Raw genomic sequence first — 12,870 nt, forward strand, 5'->3', positions numbered from 1 at the left:
GGACTATGTGGGGCCCATTATATTCTGTATGGAGGACTATGTGGGGCCCATTATACTGTATGGAGGGCTATGTGGGACCCATTATTCTGTATGGAGGGCTATGTGGGACCCATTATTCTGTATGGAGGACTATGTGGGGCCCATTATATTCTGTATGGAGGACTATGTGGGACCCATTATTCTGTATGGAGGACTATGTGGGGCCCATTATACTGTATGGAGGACTATGTGGGGGCCCATTATACTGTATGGAGGACTATGTGGGGGCCCATTATACTGTATGGAGGACTATGTGGGGGCCCATTATATTCTGTATGGAGGACTATGTGGGGCCCATTATACTGTATGGAGGGCTATGTGGGACCCATTATTCTGTATGGAGGACTATGTGGGGCCCATTATTCTGTATGGAGGACTATGTGGGGCCCATTATATTCTGTATTGAGGACTATGTGGGACCCATTATTCTGTATGGAGGACTATGTGGGGGCCCATTATATTCTGTATGGAGGACTATGTGGGGGCCCATTATACTGTATGGAGGACTATGTGGGGCCCATTATACTGTATGGAGGGCTATGTGGAGCCCATTATTCTGTATGGAGGGCTATGTGGGGCCCATTATATTCTGTATGGAGGACTATGTGGGGCCCATTATACTGTATGGAGGGCTATGTGGGACCCATTATTCTGTATGGAGGACTATGTGGGGCCCATTATATTCTGTATGGAGGACTATGTGGGGGCCCATTATACTGTATGGAGGACTATGTGGGGCCCATTATACTGTATGGAGGGCTATGTGGGACCCATTATTCTGTATGGAGGACTATGTGGGGCCCATTATTCTGTATGGAGGACTATGTGGGGCCCATTATATTCTGTATTGAGGACTATGTGGGACCCATTATTCTGTATGGAGGACTATGTGGGGGCCCATTATATTCTGTATGGAGGACTATGTGGGGGCCCATTATATTCTGTATGGAGGACTATGTGGGGCCCATTATACTGTATGGAGGGCTATGTGGGACCCATTATTCTGTATGGAGGACTATGTGGGGCCCATTATATTCTGTATGGAGGACTATGTGGGGCCCATTATATTCTGTATGGAGGACTATGTGGGACCCATTATTCTGTATGGAGGACTATGTGGGGCCCCATTATACTGTATGGAGGACTATGTGGGGGCCCATTATATTCTGTATGGAGGACTATGTGGGGGCCCATTATATTCTGTATGGAGGACTATGTGTGGGCCCATTATATTCTGTATGGAGGACTATGTGGGGCCGATTATACTGTATGGAGGGCTATGTGGAGCCCATTATTCTGTATGGAGGACTATGTGGGGCCCATTATATTCTGTATGGAGGACTATGTGGGGCCCATTATACTGTATGGAGGACTATGTGAGGCCCATTATTCTGTATGGAGGACTATGTGGGGCCCATTATTCTGTATGGAGGACTATGTGGGGCCCATTATATTCTGTATGGAGGACTATGTGGGACCCATTATTCTGTATGGAGGACTATGTGGGGCCCCATTATACTGTATGGAGGACTATGTGGGGGCCCATTATATTCTGTATGGAGGACTATGTGGGGGCCCATTATATTCTGTATGAAGGACTATGTGGGGGCCCATTATATTCTGTATGGAGGACTATGTGGGGCCCATTATTCTGTATGGAGCACTATGGGGAGCCCATTATACTGTATGGAGGACTATGTGGGACCCATTATTCTGTATGGAGGACTATGTGGGGCCATTATTCTGTATGGAGGACTATGTGGGGGCCCATTATATTCTGTATAGAGGACTATGTGGGGCTCATTATATTCTGTATGGAGGACTATGTGGGGGCCCATTATTCTGTATGGAGGACTGTGTGGGGCCATTATTCTCTATGGAGGACTGTGTGGGGCCATTATTCTCTATGGAGGACTGTGTGGGGCCATTATTCTCTATGGAGGACTGTGTGGGGCCATTATTCTCTATGGAGGACTGTGTGGGGCCATTATTCTCTATGGAGGACTGTGTGGGGCCATTATTCTCTATGGAGGACTGTGTGGGGCCATTATTCTCTATGGAGGACTGTGTGGGGCCATTATTCTCTATGGAGGACTGTGTGGGGCCATTATTCTCTATGGAGGACTATGTGGGGCCATTATTCTCTATGGAGGACTATGTGGGACCCATTATTCTGTATGGAGGACTATGTGGGACCCATTATTCTGTATGGAGGACTATGTGGGGGCCCATTATATTCTGTATGGAGGACTATGTGGGGGCTCATTATATTCTGTATGGAGGACTATGTGGGGCTCATTATATTCTGTATGGAGGACTATGTGGGGCTCATTATATTCTGTATGGAGGATTAAGTGGGGGCCCATTATATTCTGTATGGAGGACTATGTGGGGCTCATTATATTCCGTATGGAGGACTATGGGGGGCCCATTATATTCTGTATGGAGGACTATGTGGGGGCCCATTATATTCTGTATGGAGGACTATGTGGGACCATTATTCTGTATGGAGGACTATGTGGGGGCCCATTATATTCTGTATGGAGGACTATGTGGGACCCATTATTCAGTATGCAGGACTATGGGGGGCCCATTATATTCTGTATGGGGGACTATGTGGGGGCCCATTATATTCTGTATGGAGGACTATGTGGGACCATTATTCTGTATGGAGGACTATGTGGGGCCCATAATACTGTATGGAGGACTATGTGGGGCCCATTATTCTATATGGAGGACTATGTGGGGCTCATTATATTCTGTATGGAGGACTATGTGGGGGCCCATTATATTCTGTATGGAGGACTATGTGGGACCATTATTCTGTATGGAGGACTATGTGGGGGCCCATTATATTCGGTATGGAGGACTATGTGGGACCCATTATTCTGTATGGAGGACTATGTGGGGCTCATTATATTCTGTATTGAGGACTATGGGGGGCCCATTATATTCTGCATGGGGGACTATGTGGGGGCCCATTATATTCTGTATGGAGGACTATGTGGGACCATTATTCTGTATGGAGGACTATGTGGGGCCCATAATACTGTATGGAGGACTATGGGGGGCCCATTATTCTGTATGGAGGACTATGGGGGGCCCATTATTCTGTATGGAGGACTATGGGGGGCCCATTATATTCTGTATGGAGGACTATGGGGGGCCCATTATATTCTGTATGGAGGACTATGGGGGGGCCATTATTCTGTATGGAGGACTATGTGGGGCCCATTATTCTGTATGGAGGACTATGTATGGCCCATTATTCTGTATGGAGGACTATGTATGGCCCATTATTCTGTATGGAGGACTATGTATGGCCCATTATTCTGTATGGAGGACTATGTGGGGCCCATTCTGTATGGAGGACTATGGGGGGCCCATTATTCTGTATGGAGGACTATGGGGGGCCCATTATTCTGTATGGAGGACTATGGGGGGCCCATTATATTCTGTATGGAGGACTATGGGGGGGCATTATTCTGTATGGAGGACTATGTAGGGCCCATTATTCTGTATGGAGGACTATGTATGGCCCATTATATTCTGTATGGAGGACTATGTGGAGCCAATTATACTGTATGGAGGGCTGTGTGAGGCCATAATACTGTATGGAGGATTATGTGGGGTCATTATACTGTGTGGAGCACGGTTTGTGGCAATTATACTGTATTGTAGGGGCTGTGTGAAGCAATTATACTGTATGGAAAGTAATGCAGGGCCCGTTATACTGTATGAAAGACCATGTGGGGCCATTATACTGTATGACGGGCTGTGTGAAGCAATTATACTGTATGGAAGGTAATGCGGGGCCCCGTTATACTGTATGAAAGACCATGTTGGGCCATTATACTGTATGGAGGGCTGTGTGAAGCAATTATACTGTATGGAAGGTAATGCGGGGCCCCGTTATACTGTATGAAAGACCATGTTAGGCCATTATACTGTATGGAGGGCTGTGTGAAGCAATTATACTGTATGGAAGGTAATGCGGGGCCCCGTTATACTGTATGAAAGACCATGTGGGGCCATTATGCTGTATGGAGGGCTGTGTGAAGCAATTATACTGTATGGAAGGTAATGCGGGGCCCCGTTATACTGTATGAAAGACCATGTTAGGCCATTATACTGTATGGAGGGCTGTGTGAAGCAATTATACTGTATGGAAGGTAATGCGGGGCCCCGTTATACTGTATGAAAGACCATGTGGGGCCATTATACTGTAAGGAGGGCTGTGTGGGGTTCACAGTTGGAGAATCATACTGGGATGGGGTTACCATTCTTTATTGAGGTTGGATTGATTGAAGGAGTAGGGTCATCATACTGTGCGTGTGGATTGTACTCTGGAGGAAACGGTAGAGGTATCATACTGTGTTGGGGGAGGGGGGGGCACTTTTGCATCATACTTTATTATCAATATTATTCAAGGTTTTTTAGCCTTTATTATTACATTTAAATTAGGCCATTGGCCATATGCTTTTTTTTTACTGCTCTTACATAACATATTATATTGTTCCAATATTCTATTCTAAGATCTATTATTTGTTCATGGGGCAACTAAGTTTGTTTCCATATGAAAAAGTTCATTGTTAAATTTGATAAGGAAAAACTCCTCTATTGTAAAAAAAAATTTCAATAGATATCAAGGTTGGCCTGCAACTTTGTCCAAGCTTTTAATTTTGGCCCTCTGAGTATTTGAGTTTGACATCACTGCCTTATATGCAGGTGCAGATACTTACAATAAGGGGTGTTAGAGAACTTTCTTTAGGGTATGTACACATTATGTATTTTAGATACAAAATTTTTCCAGCAAAAAAAAAATTCAGAAAAATATTGGTGGACTTTTTCATTTATACAGCTATTCAGTTTTTTGTGTTGGCTTTGCGGTCGTAGTTTTCCTTCTTCTATATTTTTTATACTGTATGTATTAGTAGTGAGCGGCAAGTGGGCGCTGCCAGAAGTGCTCGAGTCACTTCATTTAATCGCTTTGAAAAACCTCAAAAAAGACGGAGCAAGTCATTTTTACATTGCTCATATTCCCCAACACACTGTCACACGGACATGATGACTGGTAATGACTGCAACCAAAAGAATGCTTCTACCTGCAATCAATTTTGGCCCCATCATGGGCACATCTTGACTGTAGAGCACCATGACCCAAGTCTTGAAGATCAATCATCAGAACAGCCCTTTAACAGCACCCCGCTTCCTTGCCTCCTGGATTCCTGCTTGCTAGAGGCGGTGTGATCCTGCATCGTCGTGCAGCGAGCCCAAAACTGTGCAGCGAGCCCAAAACTGTGCACTCTCTGATGCTGCAAGAAGCGGCAGCTTTGCTTCTGCAGCACCACAGGATCAGGGGGACTCTGAACCGGGCTGGATCCAGTGATCTGGACAGTTTCAAAGCAGCGCTTGCAAGATCCGTAGCAAAAAAAAAAAGCTTGTAAGTGCTGCACTCTATGCCTAGGAAACCAGCAAACTCTTACACTGCAGAATGGCCGGTAACCCGGGCAATGAGCAATAAATAAAATAAAAAACTGGGTTCATGAGAATGAAGAGGATTTTTAATAAGAGGTAAATTACAAAGTTGCATGTTTAACAAGCATTTCATTTGATTAGGAGAAAAGGCCTTTTAAGGTTAATTTAGTCAAGTTATTCAGGCTTGCAGAGCGGCATTTTCAATATTAAAGGACAGATCTCTGGCGTGTTATGCCAAAATACACAAACATTGTTTTAATCAGCTCCTAGGATGATATGTGCACTGGATTACTATTAATCAGGAAGATTACATATTACCTTCATATTTGGAAATTATTTTTAGCTCTTTTGCCCCTCCGCTGACCCACCATACACCTTTGTAAATCACGCATTCTTCAGCTTAACTCTTCCATTTAGAGGAACCATGATACAGAGTTTAATGTATATGCATGTTTTATTATAATAAATCTTTCATTACGTTACAGTTGCTCCTGTGTACCGACCTCTGGCTATTTCTGCCTGTGTGTGCCCCAAAAGTAGGGAATAAGGCCAGACTGTCCTTATGTGACGCCCGTCACGCATGAGGAAGCTAGGGTGTGTGAAAATATATATATATTTTTTATTATTATTTATTAGCAAGGACAGGATGGTGAGGGTTAAGTCCTAGCCCTGCAACTCTTGATTAGGCCCTGCAGTGCTTTGCGAAGAACCAGGAAATGAGTTCAGCGTGCTCTGCTGCAGGGGAGTCAGTCTGCTGGATGTAGAAGAGGAGAGTGTGTAAGCTCACGAGTGACCAGTCAAGATGTGAGCTGTAGCAGGGAGACAACTCTGAATGGAGTGACTGAGGAGTAGTCAGCTGAGGAGCAGAGCAGTGTTTGGTCCTAGAGAGGAAAGAACAATTTAAAGAAGTTGTGCACTACTGTAGACTACCCCCCCAATGTATCCCCCAGGGGCCCCTAAGACTTTTTGTAAACACCTTCCGTTGCAGATAATGCCTATGAGCGGCGCTATCAGTGGCCGCTCACAGGCATCACGTGACCCCGCACTGATGTCACGACAAGTGAGGCGTGACTCAGAGCTGGGGTCACCACGGTGACTGCTGGGTTGTGGGCGGGGTTAACCCCCCGTGTCACACCCAGCATCCACCGCACGCTTTCCCAATTAATGAGGAGAGGCAGAGCGCGCAGTGGATGCCGGGTGTGACGCAGGGGAATTACCCCGCCCACAGCCTGGCATCCACCGTGGAACCAGGAAGAAAAAGACCCCCGGCTGCTGCCAGCACTTGTCGTGACCTCAGCGGATATCAGAGCCGGCAGCAGCCGGGGGTCATGTGAGTCACAGGCATTACCTGCAACAGAAGGTATTTACAAAAAGTCTTAGGGGCCCCGGGGGGATACATTGGGGGGGGAGGGGGGGGGAGGGGGAGGTGGGGTAATCTAAAATAGTGGCCAACCCCTTTAATGGTGAACAGTCTTTCAGAGTGTGGGAGCTGGAGAGATCTCATACGGATGGGTTTGTGGGTGGACGTGCACCTGCCAAAGTACTGACCTGACATATGTACTGTACTTTTACCGCTGTGCATTCCTTTGTGCCGGAACACCGCTGATTTGTGTTAAAGTCCCTCGGTTCATGGAGCTAATAAACCTTGGCTAGTTGGATTAAAAACATTGCCTGTGTGAACACTGCCTAATGTCTACCTCAAGCACTACTTAAGCAAAACCCTACAAAATAAATTTTATAATACACACACACATAAATATACATATTTACATACACTGCTCAAAAAAATAAAGTGCACATTTAAGCAACGCAATGTTACTCCAAGTCAATCACACTTCTATGTAATCAGCCTGTCCAGTTGTGAAGCAACCCTGATTGTGAATCAATTTCTCCTGCTGTTGTGCAAATTGAACAGACAACCGGTAGAAATGATAGGCAATTTGCAATATGACCCCTATAAAGTAGTGGTTCTGCAGGTGGTGACCACAGACCATTTGTCTGTTCTCATCCTTTTTGGCTGTTTTGGTCACTTTTGCATTTTGTCATTGCTCTCACCCCTGGAGGTACAGTAGCATCAGGCAGTGTCTACAGTACAACCCACAGAAGTTGCTCAGGTAGTGCAACTCATCCAGTATGGCACATCAATAAGAGTTATGGCAAGAGGGGTAGCTGTATCTGTCAGCACAGTGTCCAGAGCATGGAGCAAATACCAGGAGACAGGCCAGTACACCAGGAGATGTGGAGGGGGCCGTAGGAGGGGAGCAACCCAGCAGCTGGACAGCTACCTCCTCCTATGTGCAAGGAGGAACAGTGCCAGAGCCCTGCAAAATGACCCCCAGCAGGCCATCAACATCCATGTGTCTGCTCAAACTGTCAGAAACAAACTCCATGAGGGTGGTATGAGGGCCCGACGTCCACAAGTGGGTGTTGTGTTTACAGCCCAATACCGTGAAGGGCAATTGGCATTTGCCAGGGAACACCAAGCTTGCTAGATTCCACATTAACGCCCTGTCCTCTGCATGGATGAGAACAGGTTCACACTAAGCACATTTGACAGAGTCAGGAGACACCATGGAGAACGCTCCGGTGCCCGCAACATCCTCCAGCATGACCGGTTTGGCAGTGGGTCAGTAATGGTGTGGGGAGGCATTTCTTTGGAGGGCTGCACAGACCTCCATGTTCTAGCCAGAGGTACCCTGACTGCCATTAGGTACCGAGATGAGATCCTCAGACCCATTGTGAGACTATATGCAGGAGCACTGGGCCCTGGGTTCCTTCTGATGCAGGACAATGCCAGACCTCATGTGGCTGAAGTGGGTCAGCAGTTCCTGCATGATGAAGGCATTGAAGCTATGGACTGGCCTGCCCATTCCAGAGACCTGAATCCAATCGAGAACATCTGGGACATCATGTTTCGTTCCATCCAACATCACTTTGCACCACATACTGTTCAGGAGTTGACTGACGCTTTAATCCAGGTCTGGGAGAACATACCTAAGGAGAACATCTGCTGCCTCATCAGGAACATGCCCAGGTGTTGTAGGGAGGTCATACAGGCACGTGGAGGACACACACTACTGAGCATCAGTTCCTTGTCTTGAGGCATTTGGATCAGCCTGTAATTTGATTTGTCCCTTTGATTTTGAGTATTCATTTTGATTTACATTGATCATTCTTATGGTTTTCAACAAGTGATGCGCGAATGTGCTCGGATAAGGGGTTAACCGAGCACACTTGCATCCTGAGTATCTTCGGCGTGCTCGGAAAACATGCTGGAGTCGCAGCGGCTGCATGATTTGTGGCTGTTTGACAGCTGCAACACATGCAGAGATTGCCTGACAAACAGGAAATCCCTGCATGTGTTGCAGCTGTCCAACAGCCACGAGACATGCAGCCGCAACGACACGAGCATGTCTTTCAAGTACGCCGAAGATACTTGGTTAGGACTCAAGCGTGCTCAGATAACGCCTTATCCACAATCACTATTCTCAAAGCTTTCCACTATAATGAATGAAGTTTTGCAACAGGAATATTTCATTCAGTGATATCTAGGATGTGGTATTTTAGTGGTTCTTTTATTTATTTTTTTAGAGATATATATATATATATATATATATATATATATATATATATATATATATATATATATATATATATATATATATATATATATATATATATATATATATATATATATTTATATATATATTAGCAGCACCAGAAGACACGCAACAATGCAGGATTCCATACTGTGAGGCATGGCATAAGCCAAGGTTGATTTGTACTTTGAGTGAATGTTCCTAACCCCCAAGTCTTGTGATAGATGTAATGAGATGCGTGCTACCATCATGCAGTTTTGCAGAAGTTTTGGGGCAGTTATGAACGGCCACTTTATATACCTATTACTTGCACAAAAGTGTGAGAACTTGCATTGTAGGCCTTGTTCAATCACACCATAAAGAAGCCATGCACCCTTATTTGCCAAGTCTTCCCTTGGACAGCAACGCCGCTGATGATTGAGGGGGAGCAGGAAACGGGACCCAAACCATCACCCACGTACCACTTAACGCAGTGTGCCACTTTTTCTGGGGTGCAAGCATGGTTATACCAGACCTTCATGACCTTGACAATGAGGAAAGCAGCACAGGCGCAGAAAGTTTCACTAAGATGGTTCTTTATGTCAGAGAGGCATTACATGCTCCTCCATCATCGGCCATTGTTAGGATGGGATCGGTGGTACTGTCCAGGGAAATGGAATTCAATAAGCAAAAACATATTAGGTTGCCTTTATTCTTTTGTATATAGAAAACGACCAAGCCCTTTAACCTAATAAAGGCGCACAAGCCCACACATGGCGTCACGTTGCAAATTGTTCATCACCTTCAGATGTTTTCCAGCTCTTCCACAGGTCCTCCACGGTGATGTGTTTGTCCTCCCTGTGCAAGTGGTTGTGCTTGTGAGAAGCGTCTTTGTAATTCATGTCTTCACGTAGGAACTAGAAAAAAAAAGTGATACACGTTAGAAAAAGGTAATGTAGCTTGATGGCCAAGACAGTAAGTACAGGCAGCACAGCTACACAGCGTAGTACACTTAAGACTAAATATTACAATTTAGATGCTGCTCTCACTACAGCAGGGGCTGAATTTACAACTTAAGGGAATCTGTCAGTAGGATCGTCCCTCCTAAGCCGTCTATATGGGCATGAAGGTCATAGGAAGCTGAATAAAATGATACCTTGATATCGGCGATCGGAGGTCTTGTTCCAGAGAAATCCACGCTTTTTTAAGTATGTAAATGAGCTGTTAAGATCTATGGGCCGGACAAAAGATCTCCATGAGAATCTGCCTCCGGAGATTTACATGAAAGGGGGAGTTACCAGTGTGAGACATATAATGACTAATGGTCCGCTCTTCTGATCTACATGTCTCACACTGGTAGCTCCCCCTTTTAAGTAAAATAATCTCTGAAGGTAGCTTCTAAGGAAGATCTATGTCCGGCCCATAGATCTTAACAGCTCATTTACATATTAATAAGATGTGGATTTCTCTGGTATGAGACACTGGATCGCAGATATCAATGTATAATTTTATTCAGCTTCTTATGACTTGTGTGCCCATACAGACTGCTTAGGAGGCTTTATCCTATTGACAGATGCCCTTTAAACTATAAAGTTATAACTGATGACTTAATTCTTGCAACTTTCTCACTGGCCACTTATGCTAGAGATCACACTTCTTATTCTGTACAGAGGACTTTTCAGCAGTTTCATTATCACAGACCAGATCACAAAGACACCACACTTTATATTACTAGATAAGACACGTTCCTCCATTCACAATAGGCGATGGTCACAGCTCACCACCTCCTTCTCCCTTCACAATGAACTTTCCCTGGATTAGACCATGTCTAAAAAGCTCTCCTGTAAATCAGTGAGTCAGCGCCAGTCTATAGCTGCCTGTGTGTATGTGGCTGCTGTAAAACATATCTCCAAATACTGTTAAAAGGCTCAGAAAATTAATATAAAATGAGAAGAAAAAAAAAAAAAAGAAGAATACCAAAAAAAAAATAAATCATGAATATGTAAGTGTCTGGCTTTAAAACTCAAAAATAAATATATGTGATGCATTCCTTTTAATTCATCAAAATGTGGCTTCGGCTTTTGCTACTAGAAACTTTTAGAAGGGCACAGTGCTAAACAGTCAGCTGGTGATACCAGATTGGGGGCGAGCAAAAAGTATCACACTTTAATGCGTTCAGCAATCCGGTTTTGTGGGGTGCACATAGGGAGACTTTTTATTGCGGTGGTGTGAATACTCTGACGCTCCGTCCAGACATAAGCAATAAGCAGCTGTTATTGGAAGCGAACGTCAGCAGCCTGAGAGTTAACAGGCAGGACAGTAGCGACGTGTTAATTGCAGAATGGGAAGATTTCATTACAAAATCTCGATTTTTAAAATGTGTGAAGCACAGTATTTGTGAGAAATGCACAAATCTGACAATAGGGTAAAGATGTACAAGCAAAGTCATCCTGCTGTCAGGTGCAAGTGAGATAATGGGAAACACGATGCTCTGAGCCGTAAAATCTCCCCCATTACTGATGGAAGCTCCTGTCCCTGACTGGGTGGTCCTGACTGTTTTCATTGAAGTAAAATACAAGAAAGTGAGAAAAGAATGGAAATGTTACCTACAACCAGTGTCGGACTGGGTTGGCAAAAGCCCACCAGTAACATTGATTCTTGGGGCCCACTTTTCAGCTACATGCAAAAATAATCTGACCCTAGTATGCAAATTTACTCTTGCTTCTATGTAATATTAATTTGGCTAGCATGTTTAATGAATGATTAGATTATACTTTTTCAGAAAAATTGTTGATCAAGTGTAATAGCACTACTCATTAGCACTCCTTCACAAGGGGCCTACCGGAGGATTCTCCGATTTCACCGTGAGCCAGTCCAAGCCGGCCTACAACTGTGCATGGGCTAAAAACACCAGTGTACATCTCATGGTGACATATACACTGAATGGTAAAGGCAGAAGGGTAGAAAACCCAAAAAAGAAATATCTCCGATAACAGAATATCTGTCAAGGAGATCTGTCAATCTTGCATGGGACTGCTGCTGTGGCTAATATGTAGTTTCACCCTTTGGAGGTATTGAATACAGATAAAAATGCCGGTCATGTTGTAATTTTTGATTGTGTTCATTTTTATCAAGTGGGAAAACTTAAATCCACATTACCCAGTCACGTTGGCATGAATTTTCATATAATGTTTACCTGCCTCATCAGGTCTGAGATATTTATTTAGTACTGTATAATTCGTATTGTGAAAAATGCTGACAGATTGCGTACGTACACATGACATCTTTTTCAGGTGGGCGAACCCACCAAGTATTTCAAGAGGAAGATGTTTCCAGCATTCTTTTTCCCCTTAAGTGTCTTTTTATTTGGTATCCAGAGTGGTTTTTTTACATTTGCATTTTTTCCCAGTATTTTTATGCTATTTTCCAGCCTTTACTCAAAGAAATAAATAGTGGTTTTTCAAGCAAAAAAGTTTGCAAAACACTCAAAAAAAATGCCCAGGGTGTCTTTTAAACCTTCCCACTGACTTGTACTACAAAGTGTAGAGGGTCTTCAGAGCAGAAAACACCTGAAGAATGGTCCGCTTACTTCTTTTAATCTTTGGAAACCTGAAGAGGTTAGACGATCAGAAGGATGAACATATGAACAGCAAGTCGTTGCTACATTCTTTTGAGCGTTTATGGACGCGTTTCGCAACAGACCTGATGAAAAAGATGTTGTGTGCGCATGCATTTAAGGTGCTCATACACAATCGTTTTTTAAGAAAAAAAAGAA

The 12,870-nt window shown here is 44.2% G+C and overlaps 1 protein-coding gene across 2 annotated transcripts in view; it reads right to left on the reverse strand.

Moving 5' to 3' along the window:
* Positions 1-12,870, reverse strand: part of STIM2 (stromal interaction molecule 2) — a 112,851-nt gene that overhangs the window by 42,101 nt on the left and 57,880 nt on the right. For both annotated transcript variants that reach the window (XM_073646391.1, XM_073646382.1), the window contains exon 3: positions 9,898-10,012. In XM_073646391.1, the coding sequence (XP_073502492.1) occupies positions 9,898-10,012 (115 nt within the window). The remainder of the gene's footprint in view (positions 1-9,897; positions 10,013-12,870) is intronic.

Source organism: Phyllobates terribilis, unplaced genomic scaffold (genome assembly GCF_046119375.1).
Source record: "Phyllobates terribilis strain yellow unplaced genomic scaffold, ASM4611937v1 Scaffold_1__5_contigs__length_1240528914, whole genome shotgun sequence".
NCBI lineage: Eukaryota > Metazoa > Chordata > Amphibia > Anura > Dendrobatidae > Phyllobates > Phyllobates terribilis.